Genomic DNA, 20,539 nt, shown 5'->3' with positions numbered 1-20,539 from the left:
CCCCCCGACCCCCAACCAGCAGCACCAACCCTCCCCCCCACCCCCACCCGCAGCACCAACCCTCCCCCCCACCCCCACCCGCAGCACCAACCCTCCCCCCCCACCCCCACCCGCAGCACCAACCCTCCCCCCCCACCCCCACCCCCACCCGCAGCACCAACCCTCCCCCCCCACCACCAGCACTCCACAATGCCAGCGGGAGGGGGCAAGCTCCCCGTGCGCCGAGTCGGGTATCACAACAATGGCGCTGCAACTAGACAGGACCGGGCGGGTGGGTTGGGGGGGCGCTGGGTGAGGCCGGAAGGACGGGAATAACCGGGCGGCTGGGCGCAGGGGACTGGGGGCCCATAACCTGAGGGCCCTGCACTGCAGCCCTTCGATTGAGCCACGCTCCCTTAGCACGAGCGAGGGAGAGAGAGAGAGAGAGAGAGAGAGAGTCTCGCCTGCCTCGGCCCCGGGGCTTTTGGGGTGCAGTCACCCGCGATAAAATGGAGGCGTTATCAACACAAGCTTGGTTACCAGGGAGACTGTTCAAGCAGGTCCTGATATACCATCGCCTGGAGCACAGGCTCAGCAACAGACCTGCAGACTGTTTCCCACACAGGCTAGAGACCACTCCCCTCTCTTCTCTGACGGCCTGTCTGCATTAAAACTGTGTCTCTCTGCACTCCTCTGTCTGTCAGTCTCTGTATGAGTGTGTGTGTGTGTGTCACTGTCTGTGCTGTATTTCTCTGTGTGTGTCTCTGCGCTCCTGTCTGTCAGTCTCTGTACGAGCGTGTGTGTGTGTGTGTGTGTGTGTGTGTGTGTCTGTGTGTGTGTCTGACTCTCTGTGCTGTATTTCTGTGTGTGTGTCTCTGCGCTCCTCTGTCTGTCAGTATCTGTATGAATGAGTGTGTGTGTGTGTGTGTGTGTGTGTGTGTGTGTGTGTGTGTGTGCCACTCTCTGTGCTGTATTTCTCTCTGTGTCTCTCTGCGCTCCTGTCTGTCAGTCTCTGTACGAGCATGTGTGTGTCATTCTCTGTGCTGTATTTCTCTCTGTCTCTCTCTATGCTCCTCTGACTGTCAGTCTCTGTACAAGCATGTGTGTGTGTGTGTGTGTGTGTGTGTGTGTGTGTGTGTGTGTGTGTGTGTGTGTGTGTGTCACTCTCTGTGCTGTATTTCTCTGTGTGTCTCTCTGCGCTCCTCTGTCAGTCTCTGTACGAGCATGTGTGTGTGTCTCTCTGTGTTCCTCTGTCTGTCAGTCTCTGTACGAGCGTGGGTGTGTGTGTGTGTGTGTGTGACACTCTCTGTGCTGTATTTCTCTCTGTGTCTCTCTGCGCTTCTCTGTCAGTCTTTGTACGAGCATGTGTGTGTGTGTGTGTGTGTGTGTGTGTGTGTCTCTCTGTGTTCCTCTGTCTGTCAGTCTCTGTACGAGCATGTGTGTGTGTGTATGTGTGTGTGTGTGTGTGTCACTCTGTGCTGTATTTCTCTCTGTGTCTCTCTGCGCTCCTCAGTCTGTCAGTCTCTGTACATGTGTGTGTGTGCGTGTGTGTGTGTCACTGTGCTGTATTTCTCTCTGTATTGCTCTGTGCTCCTCTGGCTGTCAGTCTCTGTATGAGCGTGTGTGTGTGTGTGTGTGTGTGTGTGTGTGTGTGTGTGTGTGTCACTCTCTGTGCTGTATTTCTCTCTGGGTCTCTCTGCGCTCCTCAGTCTGTCAGTCTCTGTACATGTATGTGTGTGCGTGTGTGTGTGTGTGTGTGTCGCTCTCTGTGCTGTATTTCCCTCTGTATCGCTCTGTGCTCCTCTGTCTGTCAGTCTCTGTATGAGCGTGTGTGTGTGTCACTCTCTGTGCTGTATTTCTCTCTGTGTCTCTCTGCACTGTGTCAACATCAGTGTTACACTGTGGCTCCCTGTGCACATCAACCAGTGTGTGTCCGTGTCACTGTGTGTCTCGTCACTTTCCTCTACTTCACGCACTGCTTATATCTGTCGCTGTGTGTGCGTGTGTCGTTGCTCTATGCTGTTCTGTCTCTCTCTGTGTCAAACTGTTATATGGTCACTGTATATTTGGCACGCTCTGTCTCTCCCTGTGTCACGAGGCATCACTGCGTGCATCTTTGTCACTATATACTTCTCTGTGGGTGTGTCAGATTTTGTCACTGTGTGGGTGCCCCTGTCACTATCTCTATGTCTCGGTGTGTTAGACTGTGTCACTGTGTGTGTGTGCTCCTGTCACTGTGTGAATCTGTCATGGTCCCGTCTCATTGTGTCACTGTGTGTGTGCCCCTGTCACTGTGTGCGTCTGTCATGGTACCGTCTCTGTGTCTCACTGTGTCACTGTCACTGCATGCGTCTGTCACAGTCTCTCTTTGTCACACTGTGTCACTGTGTGTGTGCCCCTGTCACTGTGTGCGTCTGTCATGGTACCGTCTCTCTGTGTCTCACTGTCACTGCATGCGTCTGTCACAGTCTCTCTTTGTCACACTGTGTCACTGTGTGTGTGTGTCACTGTCACTGCGTGCGTCTGTCATGGTCCCGTCTCAGTGCCACACGGTTGGGGGCGGCAGCGCCGAGGGAGAGCCGCACGGTTGGGGACGGCAGCGCCGAGGGAGAGCCGCACGGTTGGGGGCGGCAGCACCGAGGGGGAGCTGCACTTGGTGGTGCTCTCTCTTTCAGAAGTGACATTAATTTGATCCCCACACTTGCCCTCTCGGGCGGACAGAACAGGTCCCATCGCCACGGCTTCTAGAATAACTGGTGCGATTCCCCCATTTCCGTGGTCTCTCTTTAACCCCTCAACCCAACATCGCTGAACAAAACAGGTCACGTGGGTCACCATTTGTACTCAGTTTGGCTGCCCCGTGTCCTACAATACAACAGCAACACCACCAAAATCGTTCCATCGCCTGCAAAGTGCTTTGGGCGATCCTGACACTGCGAGAGGCCTCACGGAGACCCACTTTGTGTTTAATCGTCCCTCTGTCTCGCCATTGACGGGAAAGCAACGATGGCCCACCGGGGAGGATCAACCGAAGAGGCCGGGAGCCAGGCGAGCTTACCCGGCGCCACCAACAACTTCTTACCCCAGCAAACAGTCACTAACAGCGCTCGAGAGCAAGTCAGCTAACAGCGCGGCAAAGGCCGATGGGATTCTCAGCCCGAGCGGCTGAGTTCTCCCCTTCCGCCTCGAGGGGAGGGGGAGGTTGGTCCTGTGACCATCCCCTCTCCACAAGCACAGTAATCGCCGAAGCACACGGCACTAACAGAGGCCATTCAGGCCATCGCCTCTGCTCTGTCCCTCTTTGAACAGTTCACTCGTCCCCACTGGCCCCCTCCTCTTTCCCCAGAGCCCTGTAAAGTTCTCACCCCCCCCCCACCCCCCAGCTAGTATTTATCCAGTTCTCATTGGGACGTTACAACTCAATCAGCTCCCAAAGCCCTCACCACCCCACACCTCTTTGCCCCTCTTTCTATTTCCCATCTCCTATTTAAATTCCTCTTTTCTCGCTCCCCACTCCCACTTATTTCTCTTTCAATTCCCAATTTCTCTTCTTCCCTCCTCCTCTTTACACTTCTTCCATCCCTGTCTCTCTCTCTCTCTCTCTCTCTCTCTCCCCATTTCTCTGCCTATTCACTTGCCTCCTTCTCTCTCCACTTTTTAGTTCCATTCCTTTCTCCATTTCTCCACCTCTTTATTCTTCTCCTCCCGTTTCTGCGTCGATTTATTCCTCTCATTTTTCCCCTCCTTCTCTTCATTTCCCATCCTCTTTTCCCACCTACCTCTTTCTCACACTCTCTATCAACCGCATTTTCTCCTTCACCCTTGTCCTTATTCTCCGTTGTTCTGCCTCTTTCTACCCATTCCTCTGACCTCTCCATTTATTTTCACCTCTCTCATGCTCCTGATTGCAGACTTCTTCTGAGTATCTCTCTCGCCCTTTCTCCACTTCCCTCTCTTCCCCACATCCTTCATCTTCTATCTTTCCTATCCACTTCCACCTCTTGTCCTATCCCATTATCTCACTTTCTCCTTCTTGCTCGCTCCCTCCCTTTTTTTCTCTCTCGCTCTCCCTTTTTTCTCTCTCGCTCTCCCTTTTTTCTCTCTCGCTCTCCCTTTTTTCTCTCTCGCTCTCCCTTTTTTCTCTCTCGCTCTCCCTTTTTTCTCTCTCGCTCTCCCTTTTTTCTCTCTCGCTCTCCCTTTTTTCTCTCTCGCTCTCCCTTTTTTCTCTCTCGCTCTCCCTTTTTTCTCTCTCGCTCTCCCTTTTTTCTCTCTCGCTCTCCCTTTTTTCTCTCTTTTTCGTCTCTCTCTCTTTCACCCTATCTTCTCTCCCTCTCCTTTTCTTCTCTTTCTCCCTCTCTCCCTCCCATTTACTTCTCTCCCTCTCTGAGGTTCTCTTCTCTCTCTCCTTATTTCTCTTCACCCCCTCTCCCTCTCATTTGAGCATACTCATTGTGCACCTCCTGTCGCTGGGAGATCGCAGCATTTTTCTCCATTACTTCCCCTCCTGCTCTTCTGCACTCTTTCTCCTCTCTCCCCCTCCTCCTCGGCCTCCTCCTTCGCACTCTTTCTCCTCTCTCTCTCCCTCCTCCACCTCTCCTGCACTCTTTCTCCTCTCTCCCTCCTCCTCCTCCTTCTCTCCTGCACTCTTTCTCCTCTCTCCCTCCTCCTCCTCCTCCTCTCCTGCACTCTTTCTCCTCTCTCTCTCTCTCCTCCTCTCCTGCACTCTTTCTCCTCTCTCTCTCCTCCTCTCCTGCACACTCTCTCGCTTTCACTCTCTCCCTCCTCCTCTCCTGCACTCTTTCTCCTCTCTCTCTCTCTCTCCTCCTCTCTTGCACTCTTTCTCCTCTCTCTCTCTCTCCTCCTCTCCTGCACTTACTCTTCTCTTTCTCTCCTCCTCTCCTGCACGCTTTCTCCTCTCTCTCTCTCTCCTCCTCCTCCTCTCCTGCACGCTTTCTCCTCTCCCTCTCCTCCTCTCTCCCTCCTCATCTCCTGCACTCTTTCTCCTCTCTCCCTCCTCCTCTCCTGCACTCTCTCCTCTCTCCCTCCTCCTCTCCTGCACTCTTTCTCCTCTCTCCCTCCTCCTCTCCTGCACTCTTTCTCCTCTTGCCCTCCTCCTCCTCTGCACTCTTTCTCCTCTCTCTCTCGTGCTCCTCCTCCTCTGCACTCTTTCTCCTCTCTCTCTCTTGTGCTCCTCCTCCTCTGCACTCTTTCTCCTCTCTCTCTCGTGCTCCTCCTCCTCTGCACTCTTTCTCCTCTCTCTCTCGTGCTCCTCCTCCTCTGCACTCTTTCTCCTCTCTCTCTCTCGTGCTCCTCCTCCTCTGCACTCTTTCTCCTCTCTCTCTCGTGCTCCTCCTCCTCTGCACTCTTTCTCCTCTCTCTCTCTCGTGCTCCTCCTCCTCTGCACTCTTTCTCCTCTCTCTCTCTCGTGCTCCTCCTCCTCTGCACTCTTTCTCCTCTCTCTCTCGTGCTCCTCCTCCTCTGCAGTCTTTCTTCTCTCTCTCTCGTGCTCCTCCTCCTCTGCACTCTTTCTCCTCTCTCTCTCGTGCTCCTCCTCCTCTGCACTCTTTCTCCTCTCTCTCTCGTGCTCCTCCTCCTCTGCACTCTTTCTCCTCTCTCTCTCGTGCCTCCTCCTCCTCTGCACTCTTTCTCCTCTCTCTCTCATGCTCCTCCTCCTCTGCACTTTTTCTCCTCTCTCTCGTGCGCCTCCTCCTCTGCACTCTTTCTCCTCTCTCTCTCGTCCTCCTCCTCCTCTGCACTCTTTCTCCTCTCTCTCCCGTCCTCCTCCTCCTCTGCACTCTTTCTCCTCTCTCTCTCGTCCTCCTCCTCTGCACTCTTTCTCCTCGCTCTCTCATCCTCCTCCTCCTCTGCACTCTTTCTCCTCTCTCTCTCGTCCTCCTCCTCTGCACTCTTTCTCCTCTCTCTCTCGTCCTCCTCCTCCTCTGCACTCTTTCTCCTCTCTCTCTCGTCCTCCTCCTCCTCTGCACTCTTTCTCCTCTCTCTCTCGTCCTCCTCCTCCACTGCACTCTTTCTCTCTCTCTCTCGTCCTCCTCCTCCTCTGCACTCTTTCTCCTCTCTCTCTCGTCCTCCTCCTCTGCACTCTTTCTCCTCTCTCTCTCGTCCTCCTCCTCCTCTGCACTCTTTCTCCTCTCTCTCTCTCCCTCCTCCTCTCCTGCACTCTTTCTCCTCTCTCTCTCCCTCCTCCTCTCCTGCACTCTTCTTCCTCTCTCTCTCCCTCTTCCTCTTCTGCACTCTTCTTCCTCTCTCTCTCCCTCCTCCTCTTCTGCACTCTTTCTCCTCTCTCTCTCTCTCCCTCCTCCTCTCTTTCTCCTCTCTCTCTCTCCCTCCTCCTCTCCTGCACTCTTTCTCCTCTCTCTCTCTCCCTTCTCCTCTCCTGCACTCTTTCTCCTCTCTTTCTCTCTCTCCCTCCTCCTCCTGCACTCCTTCTCCTCTCTCTCTCTCCCTCCTCCTCTCCTGCACTCTTTCTCCTCTCTCTCTCTCCCTCCTCCTCTCCTGCACTCTTTCTCCTCTCTCTCTCTCCCTCCTCCTCTCCTGCACTCTTTCTCCTCTCTCTCTCCCTCCTCCTCTCCTGCACTCTTTCTCCTCTCTCTCTCCCTCCTCCTCTCCTGCACTCTTTCTCCTCTCTCTCTCTCCCTCCTCCTCTCCTGCACTCTTTCTCCTCTCTCTCTCTCCCTCCTCCTCTCCTGCACTCTTTCTCCTCTCTCTCTCTCCCTCCTCCTCTCCTGCACTCTTTCTCCTCTCTCTCTCTCCCTCCTCCTCTCCTGCACTTTCTCCTCTCTCTCTCTCCCTCCTCCTCCTCTCCTGCACTCTTTCTCCTCTCTCTCTCTCCCTCCTCCTCTCTTTCTCCTCTCTCTCTCTCCCTCCTCCTCTCTTTCTCCTCTCTCTCTCTCCCTCCTCCTCTCCTGCACTCTTTCTCCTCTCTCTCTCTCCCTCCTCCTCTCCTGCACTCTTTCTCCTCTCTCTCTCTCCCTTCTCCTCTCCTGCACTCTTTCTCCTCTCTCTCTCTCTCTCCTCCTCTCCTGCACTCTTTCTCCTCTCTCTCTCTCCCTCCTCCTCTCCTGCACTCTTTCTCCTCTCTCTCTCCCTCCTCCTCTCCTGCACTCTTTCTCCTCTCTCTCTCCTCCTCTCCTGCACTCTTTCTCCTCTCTCTCTCCTCCTCTCCTGCACTCTTTCTCCTCTCTCTCTCCTCCTCTCCTGCACTCTTTCTCCTCTCTCTCTCCTCCTCTCCTGCACTCTTTCTCCTCTCTCTCTCCTCCTCTCCTGCACTCTTTCTCCTCTCTCTCCTCCTCTCCTGCACTCTTTCTCCTCTCTCTCTCCTCCTCTCCTGCACTCTTTCTCCTCTCTCTCTCCTCCTCTCCTGCACTCTTTCTCCTCTCTCTCTCCTCCTCCTCTCCTGCACTCTTTCTCCTCTCTCTCCTCCTCTCCTGCACTCTTTCTCCTCTCTCTCCTCCTCTCCTGCACTCTTTCTCCTCTCTCTCTCCTCCTCTCCTGCACTCTTTCTCCTCTCTCTCTCCTCCTCTCCTGCACTCTTTCTCCTCTCTCTCTCCTCCTCTCCTGCACTCTTTCTCCTCTCTCTCTCCTCCTCTCCTGCACTCTTTCTCCTCTCTCTCTCCTCCTCTCCTGCACTCTTTCTCCTCTCTCTCTCCTCCTCTCCTGCACTCTTTCTCCTCTCTCTCTCCTCCTCTCCTGCACTCTTTCTCCTCTCTCTCTCCTCCTCTCCTACACGCTTTCTCCTCTCTCTCTCCTCCTCTCCTGCACTCTTTCTCCTTTCTCTCTCCTCCTCTCCTGCACTCTTTCTCCTTTCTCTCTCCTCCTCTCCTGCACTCTTTCTCCTTTCTCTCTCCTCCTCTCCTGCACTCTTTCTCCTTTCTCTCTCCTCCTCTCCTGCACTCTTTCGCCTCTCTCTTCTCCTCTGCTGCTCTCTTTCTCCTCTCTCTCCTCTTCTCCTGCTCTCTTTCTCCTCTCTCTCTCCTCCTCTGCTGCTCTCTTTCTCCTCTCTCTCTCTCCTCCTCTGCTGCTCTCTTTCTCCTCTCTCTCCTCCTCTGCTGCACTCTTTCTCCTCTCTCTCTCTTCTTCCTCTCCTGCACTCTTTTCCCCCCTCTCTCTCTCCTTCCTCCTCTCCTGCACTCTTTCCCCTCTCTCTCCTCCTCTCCTGCACTCTTTCCCCTCTCTCTCTCTCCTTCCTCCTCTCCTGCACTCTTTCTCCTCTCTCTCTCTCTCCTTCCTCCTCTCCTCCATTCTTTCTCCTCTCTTTCTCTCCTTCTTCCTCTCCTGCACACACACACTCACTCTCTCTCTCTCACACTCTCTCTGTCTCCCTCCTCCTCTCCTGCACTCTTTTCCTCTCTCTCTCTCCATCTCTCACACTCACTCCCTCTCTCTATCTCTCGCACTCTCTTTCTCCTCCATCCTCCTCTCCTGCACTCTTTTCCCCTCTCTCTCTCTCTCTCTCGCTCCTCTCCTGCACTCTCTCTCTCTCTCTATCTCTCACACTCTCTCTCTCTCTCACTCTCTCCCTCCCTCCCTCTTACCTGCTGTCCAGATCACCATGAGAGTGATAGTCGCCCCTCTCTTGCTGCACATCCCCCGGTCTCGCTGCATCCTGCCGGGGGTGAGGTTAATCTGAGCACCGTGCACGGGAAGCTCGGGAATCGCACGGGAAACAGAGACATAAAGGGAAAGGCGAGACCCCTCCAGGCGACACTCCCTTTAAACCCAGCGCGGCGCTCCCGGGGTCCTAGCGCCGGCCTGCTCATTCAAACCAGTAAGGCAAGGTCCAATCTCCCGGGATTCCTGCCCTGGAAATTCCTTCAGGATTGGCCTGGAGGCTCCAGCAATGGAAGATCAATCTCCAGGACACCGCTCTGGGGGCATTACCAAAAAAAAAAAAAATTATTTTGATAAAGAATCTTTCAATATTCCAATTTAATAGAGATTTTAAAAAATATTAAAAATGGCGGGGTTGGGGTGGGTGGGGGGGTGTTGGGGGGTGCTGTTTGACTGACAGTCCGAGTTGGCGTAGGAAGGCAAGGGTGGCCGACTAATGGCTGGAGCGTTTGGGGTGGGGTGGGGGGGTCAAGTCACGTGGTGAAACCTCCAGGGATACATCGAGTCACGGGTTGGCAACCCTGTCCTGGGAATGCAGGACTTGCGCTCCCGGCGATCCCAAAAGCCCCTGACGCCACCGGAGCTTGCCCCCCCCCGTCCCCCCCACCCTCGGGACCGAGGGAGCATCGTCTCGGAGTCCAAGTCTTCTGGGACCCGCCCGGCGCGTGCGGAACTTGGTGCTCCCGGGATCCTGGTGTCCCGGGTGTATCGCTGCCCCTTCTCGGATTATCGGGAGCGCCGCCGGATTCCTAGCTGCTCGTTCGTTCCCGGGATGTGGGCTCCGCCCAGCTGAGCCCGTGTGCCTTGCCCGTCCCTCATTTCCCCTTGAGAATACAATGGGCCTACTCAACACCACTGCGGTCCATGTGCCCCTATTGGGGGAGGGGGGGTGGTGGTGGATTTCCTGGGACTGAGTGAGTCACACTCCCAGGGTCCTGGTCTGCTCCCACTCCCTGGAGGTTTCACCACCTGAATTGACCCCCCTGGGAAGGGTGGAGGTGGTGCGCACCCAGGAGTGAAGGGGGGGGGGGGAGTCACTTTTGGTAGGATCCCCGAACGCATGGGGGTTCAGTTCTGGGAACGTCAGGATGGCGCTGACGTGGGAATTCCTGGTGGGCACAGGGGCACAGGTCTCAACGTCTTAGTCGGACCACCCCTCACCAGACCTGGCTGGATCCACCTGGATCGTCTTTTTGGGAGCCTGCGCTCAGTCGCTATGTACTGCCCGCAATCGCAGACCATCTTCCTAAACCAACCTCCCTCCCCTGTCTCCTCCTCCCTCGCCTCCAGCAACAAGTACGAGGGCGGCACGGACTCCTTTGTCAAGAAAGATTGAGACCACCGAACAGCTGCTCCTCCTCTACCTTCCCCAAAGCTCAACAGGCCAACCTCCCTCTCTAAGATTCCCCCCCTTCCCTTATCCTAAATCCGCATCTTTCTCTAACTCCTCTTCCTATCTCCCTCCGTGCACTCTCCGAGCTCACAATAGATTCATTACAGCGGAGGAGAGGGCCATTCAGCCCGTCATATCCATGCTAGCCCACCTAAGGAGCGGTCGACATACGGCCGCTCCCCACCACCACCCTTCCCCCGCATTCTCCTCGCGTCCCCTAGCGCATTCCTCCTTTCCAGGCTTTTAGAAAACATCAGAAATATTTACAGTGCAGGAGGAGGCCACTCTGCCCATCGTGTCTGTTCCTGGCCTAAACCCGCGTTCATTCCATATCCCTGGAGGATTCGGGAGTTCAGGTGCACATCCAGCCACCTTTTAAATGAGTTGAGGGTTTCTGCCTCCACTACCCTTTCAGGCAGTGAGTCCCGGACCCCCTGCTACCCTCTGGGTGAAAAATATTTTCCTCAACTCCCCTCTAACTCTCATCCTTCTAACAATCACTTTAAATCTATGCCTCCCACCCCTCCCCCCACAGTCACTGACCTCCCCACTCAGGATAAAAGGTCTTTCCCACCAGCTGTGCACAGGCCCCTTACGACCTTGCACACCTCAATCAAACCATAGAATCATAGAAAAGTTACAGCACAGAAGGAGACCATTAGGCCCATCTTGTCCATGCCAGCCCGAGGACACCCAGGTGCCCTTTCTAATCCCACCTTCCTGCACCCGGCCCATAGCCCTGCAGCTTACAGCACTTTAGATGCAGATCCAGGTACTTTTTGAAAGAGTTTAGAGTTTCTGCCTCTACCACCAACTTGGGCAGTGAATTCCAGACACCCACTACCCTCTGTGTAAAAAAGTTCTTCCTCATGTCCCTCCTACACCTTCTGCCAATTATCCTGAATCTATGTCCACTGGTTCTAGAATTCTCCACCAAGGGAAACAATTTTATCCTGTCCACTCTATCTATTCCCCTCATCGTTTTGTACACCTCAATCAAGTCACCTCTCAGCCTTCTTTGTTCTAAGGAAAATAACCCCAACCTATCCAATCTCTCCTCGTAGCTACACTTTTCTAACCTTGGCAACATTCTTGTAAACCTCCTCTGCACTCTCTCCAGAGCTATCACATCCTTCCTGTAATGTGGTGACCAGAACTGCACACAATACTCCAGTTGTGGCCTCATCAGTGTTTTATACAATTCCAACATTATATCCTTACTTTTATACCCTATACCTCTGCCAATGAAGGAGAGCAGCTCTCCCATCAGTCTCCTCTGTTCCCAGGAATCTAACCCCAGCCTAACCAAGTAGCAGCTATAAACCCCTGCTATCATCACATTCTGCTTTCTTACCTTTATGCCACTATCAGCACCTCCTTTAGTCCTTACTACTACCATTAACACTCCCTTTGTCCTTTAGTTCATGACATCTTTGTCAATCCCTCCTTAGTTCCCACCTATCCCTGGCCTTCTATCCAGCTCCACTTGCTCCTCCATCCCACCCCGCCCTTAACCAGTATATATTTCATCACGTTCCTACTTCTCTTCAGCTCTGAAGAAGAGTCACACGGACTCAAAACGTTAACCCTGTTTCTGTCTCCACAGATGCTGCCAGACCTGCTGAGCTCTCCCAGCATTTCAATTCCTGTTCTTGCCGCAGCTCAGGCTAGTCTTCCCTCACATCTGCATTTCTTTCCAGCCTTAGCAAGGTCCTCCTCCATCAATCTCCTCTGCACCCTCTCTGTCTCTCTCTCTCGTGCAATTGCACCCTCCCTGTGAGGAGGCGACCAGGACTGCGCAGTGTCCAAGTTAATGGCCCATACAGTTCCAGCATAACCCCCCCCTGCTCTGATATTATAAGTCTCGGCGAACAATGGGAAGGGTTCCATATCCCATCTTAGCCCCGCTACATTCAGGGACCTATGGGACCTGCACTCAACGCTCCGTCTCTACACCTCCAAATATCCTCCCATCTATTGTGTGTTCCTTTGCCTAGTTTGACCTGCTCAAGTGCGTTATCTCTGGGTTGAATTCCATGTGTCCAGGTGACCATGAAGTTCAGCCCTTGCTCCCTGAACCCTCCCTTTACTAAGCTGCAGACTTCCTACCCGCCTCCCGTCTTCACCAATATTGTTAATGATTCTCTGTCTTCAGGCACAGTCCACCCCACCCTCGCTCTCTGTTCTGCCACCATCACCACTCTACCCCCAAATCAACCCTTGACTCACCCCGCCTTGAAAACGGCAGCCCTCAACCCGCCCACACCAAACCCGCCAGCTCCGAACCCCATTCCCACCTCGGAAATCCTTGGACATGCTTGAAAGCAAAATACCGCAGATGCTGGAGACCTGAAATAAAAGCAGAGGGGATAGTGGGAATACTGAGCAGACCCAGGCCCTATCCAAATCCACCCCCGGTCAGCAACACGGTTACAGCATCGACAAGGGCAGTTCACTCCGCACTTTATAAACAGCCTGTAGCTGCTTCACTCTCCAACCTCACCCCGCGTCCCACCTTTGTTCATATCAAGCCTCAAACCCGTTAATAAACTCCGAGAATTCACGTTTGCTGCATCTAACATAGAGCCAAGGGGATGAGGTAAACCAACTGGTTTTTAATCGATAATTTGTCCTGTGACCAATTGTTTTACCCCAGGTGTCAGTGTGTAAATGATCCAATTTACTAAATGCCTACCTTGGACGGGTAGAATTTTAAACTCATCACCTGCGAAATTCTAACCCATGACCATCACAATTTAGTCCCAGCCCCTGCTTCTGACTTGATATGGTCTGCCAGGTTAACTCGTAACAGAAAAAAGCGGGGAGAAACAGAGAGAAAGAATATTAACAGAGACAGAGAGAGAGTGTGAGAGATGGAGCGAAGGAGTGAGAGACGGAGAGAAAGTGTGAGAGATGGAGAGAAAGTGTGAGAGATGGAGCGAAAGTGTGAGAGAAGGAGGGAAAGTGTGAGAGATGCAGAAAAAGTGCGCGAGATGGAGGGAATGTGAGACACGGAGAGAAAGTGTGAGAGACGGAGAGGAAGTGTGAGAGATGGAGAGAAAGTAAGAGAAACGGAGAGAAAAGGTGAGGGATGGAGGGAAAGTGAGAGAAACGGAGGGAAAGTGTGAGAGACGGAGGGAAAATGTGAGAGATGGAGAGAAAGTGTGAGAAATGGAGGGAAAGTGTGAGAGACTGAATGAAAGTGTGAGAGACAGAGAGAAAGTGTGAGAGAGGGAGGGAAAGAGAGAGAGAAGGAAAGAAAGTGAGAGAGATGGAGGGAAAGTGAGAGAGACAGAGAGAAAGTGGAGAGACGGAAGGAAAATGTGAGAGACGGAGAGAGAGTGTGAGAGACGGTGGGAAAGTGTGAGAGACAGACGGAATGTGTGAGAGATGCAGAGAAATTGTGAGAGATGGAGGGAAAGTGTGAGCGACGGAGGGAAAGTGAGAGAGATGGAGGGAAAGTGTGAGAGATGTAGAGAAAGTGTGAGCGACGGAGGGAAAGTGAGAGAGATGGAGAGAAAGTGTGAGAGATGGAGAGAAAGTGTGAGAGATGGAGGGAAAGTGTGAGAGATGGAGAGAACGTGTGAGAGACAGAGGGAAAATGTGAAAGATGGAGGGGAAGTGTGAGAGACGGAGAGAAAGTGAGAGAGATGGAGGGAAAGTGAGAGAGATGGAGAGAAAGCGAGAGAGACGGTGGGAAAGTATGAGAGACGGACAGAATGTGTGAGATATGGAGGGAAAGTGAGAGAGATGTAGAGAAAGTGTGAGAGACGGAGGGAAAGTGAGAGAGATGGAGGGAAAATGAGAGAGATGGAGAGAAAGTGTGAGAGATGGAGAGAAAGTGTGAGAGATGGAGGGAAAGTGTGAGAGATGGAGAGAACGTGTGAGAGACAGAGGGAAAATGTGAAAGATGGAGGGGAAGTGTGAGAGACGGAGAGAAAGTGAGAGAGATGGAGGGAAAGTGAGAGAGATGGAGAGAAAGCGAGAGAGACGGTGGGAAAGTATGAGAGACGGACAGAATGTGTGAGATATGGAGGGAAAGTGAGAGAGATGGAGGGAAAGTGTGAGAGACGGAGAGAAAGTGTGAGAGACAGAGAGAAAGTGTGAGAGATGGAGAGAAAGTGTGAGACATGGAGCGAACGTGAGAGATGGAGAGAAAGTGACAGAGACAGAGAGAAAGTGTGAGAGACAGAGAGAAAGTGTGAGAGACGGAGGGGAAGTGTGAGTGATGGAGGGAAAGTGAGAGAGACGGAGAGAAAGTGAGAGAGATGGAGGGAGAGTGAGAGAGATGGAGAAAAGTGTGAGAGATGGAGGGGAAGTGTGAGAGATGGAGGGAAAGTGTGGGAGACGGAGAGAAAGTGTGAGAGATGGAGAGAAAGTGTGAGAGATGGAGCGAACATGAGATTTGGAGGGAAAGTGTGAGAGACCGAAAGAAAGTGAGAGAGATAGAATGAAAGTGTGAAAGATGGAGGGAAAGTTTGAGGGACAGAGAGAAAGTGAGAGAGACGGAGAGAACGTGTGAAAGACGGAATGAAAGTGTGAGAGACGGAGAGAAAGTGTGAGTGACGGACGGAAAGTGAGAGAGATGGAGAGAAAGTGTGAGAGATGGAGGGAAAGTGAGAGAGATGGAGAGAAAGTGTGAGAGATGGAAAGAAAGTGTGAGAGATGGAGCGAACGTGAGAGATGGAGAGAAACTGAGAGAGACAGAGAGAAAGCGTGAGAGAAAGAGAGAAAGTTTGAGAGACGGAGGGGAAGTGTGAGTGATGGAGGGAAAGTGTGAGAGACGGAGAGAAAGTGAGAGAGACGGAGGGAGAGTGAGAGAGATGGAGAGAAAGTGTGAGAGACGGAGGGGAAGTGTGAGAGGTGGAGGGAAAGTGTGGGAGACGGAGAGAAAGTGTAAGAGATGGAGAGAAAGTGTGAGAGATGGAGCGAACGTGAGATTTGGAGGGAAAGTGTGAGAGACCGAAAGAAAGTGATAGAGTTGGAATGAAAGTGTGAAAGATGGAGGGAAAGTGTGAGGGACAGAGAGAAAGTGAGAGAGATGGAGAGAACGTGTGAAAGACGGAATGAAAGTGTGAGAGACGGAGGGAAAGTGTGAGAGACGGACGGAAAGTGAGAGAGATAGAGAGAAAGTGTGAGAGATGGAGGGAAAGTGAGAGAGATGGAGAGAAAGTGTGAGAGACGGAGAGAAAGTGAGGGGGATGGAGGGAAAGTGTGAGAGACGGAGAGAAAGTGTGAGAGAAGGAGAGAAAGTGAGAGAGATGGAGAAAAAGTGAGAGAGACGGAGGGAAAGTGAGAGAGACGGAGAGAATTGTGAGAGACGGAGAGAAAGTGAGAGAGATGGAGGGAAAGTGTGAGAGATGGAGAGAAAGTGTGAGAGATGGAGGGAAAGCGTGAAAGAAAGACGGAAAGTGTGAGAGACGGAGAGAAACTGTGAGAGACGGAGGGAATGTGTGAGAGATGGAATAAAAGTGTGAGAGATGGAGAGAAAGTGTGAGAGACAGACGGAGAGGGTGAGAGACGGAGAGAAAGTGTGAGAGACGGAGGGAAACTGTGAGAGATGGAATAAAAGTGTGAGAGATGGAGAGAGAGTGTGAGAGACAGACGGAGAGTGTGAGAGACGGAGAGAAAGTGTGAGAGACGGAGGGAAACTGTGAGAGAAGGAATGAAAGTGTGAGAGATGGAGAGAAATTGTGAGAGACGGAGCAAAAGTGTGAGAGACGGATTGAGAGTGTGAGAGACGGAGAGAAAGTGTGAGAGACGGAGGGAAAGTGTGAGAGATGGAGAGAAAGTGTGAGAGACGGAGAGAAAGTGTGAAAGATGGAGAGAGAGTGTGAGAGACGGAATGAAATTGTGAGAGACGGAGCAAAAGTGTGAGAGACGGAGGGAAAGTGTGAGAGATGGAGAGAATGTGTGAGAGACGGAGGGAAAGTGTGAAAGATGGAGAGAGAGTGTGAGAGACGGAATGAAAATGTGAGAGACGGCGGGAAAGTGTGAGAGACGGAGAGAAAGTGAGAGAGACAGAGGGAAAGTGTGAGAGACAGAGAGAAAGTGTGAGAGACGGAGGGAAAGAGAGGGATGGAAGGAAAGAATGACAGAGGGACAGAAAGTGTGAGAGACAGAGAGAAAGTGAGAGAGACGGAGGGCAAGTGAGAGAGACGGAGAGAAAGTAAGAGAGACGGAGAGAAAGTGAGAGAGACGGAGGGAGAGTGAGAGAGATGGAGAGAAAGTGTGAGAGACGGAGGGGAAGTGTGAGAGATGGAGGGAAAGTGTGGGAGACGGAGAGAAAGTGTAAGAGATGGAGAGAAAGTGTGAGAGATGGAGAGAAAGTGTGAGAGACGGAGAGAAAGTGTGAAAGATGGAGAGAGAGTGTGAGAGACGGAATGAAAATGTGAGAGATGGCGGGAAAGTGTGAGAGACGGAGAGAAAGTGTGAGAGACGGAGGGAAAGTATGACAAAGGGCAAAAAAATGTGAGAGACGGAGAGAAAGTGTGAGAGACGGAGAGAAAGTGTGAGAGATGGAGGGAAAGTGTGAGAGACAGAGGGAAAGTGTGAGAGACAGAGAGAAAGGGTGAGAGACGGAGGGAAAGAGAGGGACGGAAGGAAAGAATGACAGAGGGACAGAAAGTGTGAGAGACGGAGAGAAAGTGAGAGAGACGGAGAGAAAGTGAGAGAGACGGAGAGAAAGTGTGAGAGAAGGAGAGAACGTGTGAGAGATAGAAGGAAAGTGTTAGAGACGGAGAGAAAGTGTGAGGGATGGAGAGAAAGTGTGAGAGATGGAGGGAAAGTGAGAGAGACAGAGGGAAAGTGTGAGAGACAGAGAGAAAGTGTGAGAGACGGATGGAAAGAGAGGGACGGAAGGAAAGAATGACAGAGGGACAGAAAGTGTGAGAGACGGAGAGAAAGTGAGAGAGACGGAGGGAAAGTGAGAGAGACGGAGGGAAAGTGAGAGAGACGGAGAGAAAGTGAGAGAGACGGAGGGAGAGTGAGAGAGATGGAGAGAAAGTGTGAGAGACGGAGGGGAAGTGTGAGAGATGCAGGGAAAGTGTGAGAGACGGTGGGAAAGTATGAGAGACGGAAGGAATGTGTGAGTGATGGAAGGAAAGTGAGAGAGACGCAGAGTAATTGTAAGAGATGGAGTGAAAGTGTGGGAGAAGGAGGGAAAGTGCGAGAGACGGAGGGAAAGTGAGAGACAAGGAGCGATAGTGAGAGAGATAGAGGGAAAGTTAGAGAGACGGAGAGAAAGTGTGAGAGATGGAAGGAAGGTGTTAGAAACGGAGAGAAAGCGAGAGTGATGGAGGGAAAGTGTGAGAGACGGAGAGAAAGTGAGAGAGACGGAGGGAAAGTGGAGAGACGGAAGGAAAATGTGAGAGACGGAGAGAGAGTGTGAGAGACGGTGGGAAAGTGTGAGAGACAGACGGAATGTGTGAGAGATGCAGAGAAATTGTGAGAGATGGAGGGAAAGTGTGAGCGACGGAGGGAAAGTGAGAGAGATGGAGGGAAAGTGTGAGAGATGTAGAGAAAGTGTGAGAGACGGAGGGAAAGTGAGAGAGATGGAGGGAAAATGAGAGAGATGGAGAGAAAGTGTGAGAGATGGAGAGAAAGTGTGAGAGATGGAGGGAAAGTGTGAGAGATGGAGAGAACGTGTGAGAGACAGAGGGAAAATGTGAAAGATGGAGGGGAAGTGTGAGAGACGGAGAGAAAGTGAGAGAGATGGAGGGAAAGTGAGAGAGACGGAGAGAAAGCGAGAGAGACGGTGGGAAAGTATGAGAGACGGACAGAATGTGTGAGATATGGAGGGAAAGTGAGAGAGATGTAGAGAAAGTGTGAGAGACGGAGGGAAAGTGAGAGAGATGGAGGGAAAATGAGAGAGATGGAGAGAAAGTGTGAGAGATGGAGAGAAAGTGTGAGAGATGGAGAGAACGTGTGAGAGACAGAGGGAAAATGTGAAAGATGGAGGGGAAGTGTGAGAGACGGAGAGAAAGTGAGAGAGATGGAGGGAAAGTGAGAGAGATGGAGAGAAAGCGAGAGAGACGGTGGGAAAGTATGAGAGACGGACAGAATGTGTGAGATATGGAGGGAAAGTGAGAGAGATGGAGGGAAAGTGTGAGAGACGGAGAGAAAGTGTGAGAGACAGAGAGAAAGTGTGAGAGATGGAGAGAAAGTGTGAGACATGGAGCGAACGTGAGAGATGGAGAGAAAGTGACAGAGACAGAGAGAAAGTGTGAGAGACAGAGAGAAAGTGTGAGAGACGGAGGGGAAGTGTGAGTGATGGAGGGAAAGTGAGAGAGACGGAGAGAAAGTGAGAGAGATGGAGGGAGAGTGAGAGAGATGGAGAGAAAGTGTGAGAGATGGAGGGGAAGTGTGAGAGATGGAGGGAAAGTGTGGGAGACGGAGAGAAAGTGTGAGAGATGGAGAGAAAGTGTGAGAGATGGAGCGAACATGAGATTTGGAGGGAAAGTGTGAGAGACCGAAAGAAAGTGAGAGAGATAGAATGAAAGTGTGAAAGATGGAGGGAAAGTTTGAGGGACAGAGAGAAAGTGAGAGAGACGGAGAGAACGTGTGAAAGACGGAATGAAAGTGTGAGAGACGGAGAGAAAGTGTGAGAGACGGACGGAAAGTGAGAGAGATGGAGAGAAAGTGTGAGAGATGGAGGGAAAGTGAGAGAGATGGAGAGGAAGTGTGAGAGATGGAAAGAAAGTGTGAGAGATGGAGCGAACGTGAGAGATGGAGAGAAACTGAGAGAGACAGAGAGAAAGCGTGAGAGAAAGAGAGAAAGTTTGAGAGACGGAGGGGAAGTGTGAGTGATGGAGGGAAAGTGTGAGAGACGGAGAGAAAGTGAGAGAGACGGAGGGAGAGTGAGAGAGATGGAGAGAAAGTGTGAGAGACGGAGGGGAAGTGTGAGAGGTGGAGGGAAAGTGTGGGAGACGGAGAGAAAGTGTAAGAGATGGAGAGAAAGTGTGAGAGATGGAGCGAACGTGAGATTTGGAGGGAAAGTGTGAGAGACCGAAAGAAAGTGATAGAGTTGGAATGAAAGTGTGAAAGATGGAGGGAAAGTGTGAGGGACAGAGAGAAAGTGAGAGAGATGGAGAGAACGTGTGAAAGACGGAATGAAAGTGTGAGAGACGGAGGGAAAGTGTGAGAGACGGACGGAAAGTGAGAGAGATAGAGAGAAAGTGTGAGAGATGGAGGGAAAGTGAGAGAGATGGAGAGAAAGTGTGAGAGACGGAGAGAAAGTGAGGGGGATGGAGGGAAAGTGTGAGAGACGGAGAGAAAGTGTGAGAGAAGGAGAGAAAGTGAGAGAGATGGAGAAAAAGTGAGAGAGACGGAGGGAAAGTGAGAGAGACGGAGAGAATTGTGAGAGACGGAGAGAAAGTGAGAGAGATGGAGGGAAAGTGTGAGAGATGGAGAGAAAGTGTGAGAGATGGAGGGAAAGCGTGAAAGAAAGACGGAAAGTGTGAGAGACGGAGAGAAACTGTGAGAGACGGAGGGAATGTGTGAGAGATGGAATAAAAGTGTGAGAGATGGAGAGAAAGTGTGAGAGACAGACGGAGAGGGTGAGAGACGGAGAGAAAGTGTGAGAGACGGAGGGAAACTGTGAGAGATGGAATAAAAGTGTGAGAGATGGAGAGAGAGTGTGAGAGACAGACGGAGAGTGTGAGAGACGGAGAGAAAGTGTGAGAGACGGAGGGAAACTGTGAGAGACGGAATGAAAGTGTGAGAGATGGAGAGAAATTGTGAGAGACGGAGCAAAAGTGTGAGAGACGGATTGAGAGTGTGAGAGACGGAGAGAAAGTGTGAGAGACGGAGGGAAAGTGTGAGAGATGGAGAGAAAGTGTGAGAGACGGAGAGAAAGTGTGAAAGATGGAGAGAGAGTGTGAGAGACGGAATGAAATTGTGAGAGACGGAGCAAAAGTGTGAGAGACGGAGGGAAAGTGTGAGAGATGGAGAGAATGTGTGAGAGACGGAGGGAAAGTGTGAAAGATGGAGAGAGAGTGTGAGAGACGGAATGAAAATGTGAGAGACGGCGGGAAAGTGTGAGAGACGGAGAGAAAGTGAGAGAGACAGAGGGAAAGTGTGAGAGACAGAGAGAAAGTGTGAGAGACGGAGGGAAAGAGAGGGATGGAAGGAAAGAATGACAGAGGGACAGAAAGTGTGAGAGACAGAGAGAAAGTGAGAGAGACGGAGGGCAAGTGAGAGAGACGGAGAGAAAGTAAGAGAGACGGAGAGAAAGTGAGAGAGACGGAGGGAGAGTGAGAGAGATGGAGAGAAAGTGTGAGAGATGGAGAGAAAGTGTGAGAGACGGAGAGAAAGTGTGAAAGATGGAGAGAGAGTGTGAGAGACGGAATGAAAATGTGAGAGATGGCGGGAAAGTGTGAGAGACGGAGAGAAAGTGAGAGAGACAGAGGGAAAGTGTGAGAGACAGAGAGAAAGTGTGAGAGACGGAGGGAAAGAAAGGGATGGAAGGAAAGAATGACAGAGGGACAGAAAGTGTGAGAGACAGAGAGAAAGTGAGAGAGACGGAGGGCAAGTGAGAGAGAC

The 20,539-nt window shown here is 51.9% G+C and overlaps 1 protein-coding gene across 1 annotated transcript in view; it reads right to left on the bottom strand.

Moving 5' to 3' along the window:
• The window catches only part of LOC121269354 (transmembrane protein 132E-like), a 50,160-nt gene extending 41,505 nt beyond the window's left edge, over nucleotides 1-8,655 (bottom strand). The window contains exon 1 of the mRNA XM_041173907.1: nucleotides 8,529-8,655. Within this exon, the coding sequence (XP_041029841.1) occupies nucleotides 8,529-8,598 (70 nt within the window). The 5' untranslated portion in view covers nucleotides 8,599-8,655. The remainder of the gene's footprint in view (nucleotides 1-8,528) is intronic.
• Between the last annotated feature and the right edge of the window lie 11,884 nt (nucleotides 8,656-20,539).

The sequence above is a fragment of the Carcharodon carcharias genome, chromosome 24 (assembly GCF_017639515.1).
Source record: "Carcharodon carcharias isolate sCarCar2 chromosome 24, sCarCar2.pri, whole genome shotgun sequence".
In the NCBI taxonomy this organism is placed as follows: domain Eukaryota; kingdom Metazoa; phylum Chordata; class Chondrichthyes; order Lamniformes; family Lamnidae; genus Carcharodon; species Carcharodon carcharias.
This window is presented reverse-complemented; position numbering and strand designations above follow the sequence as displayed.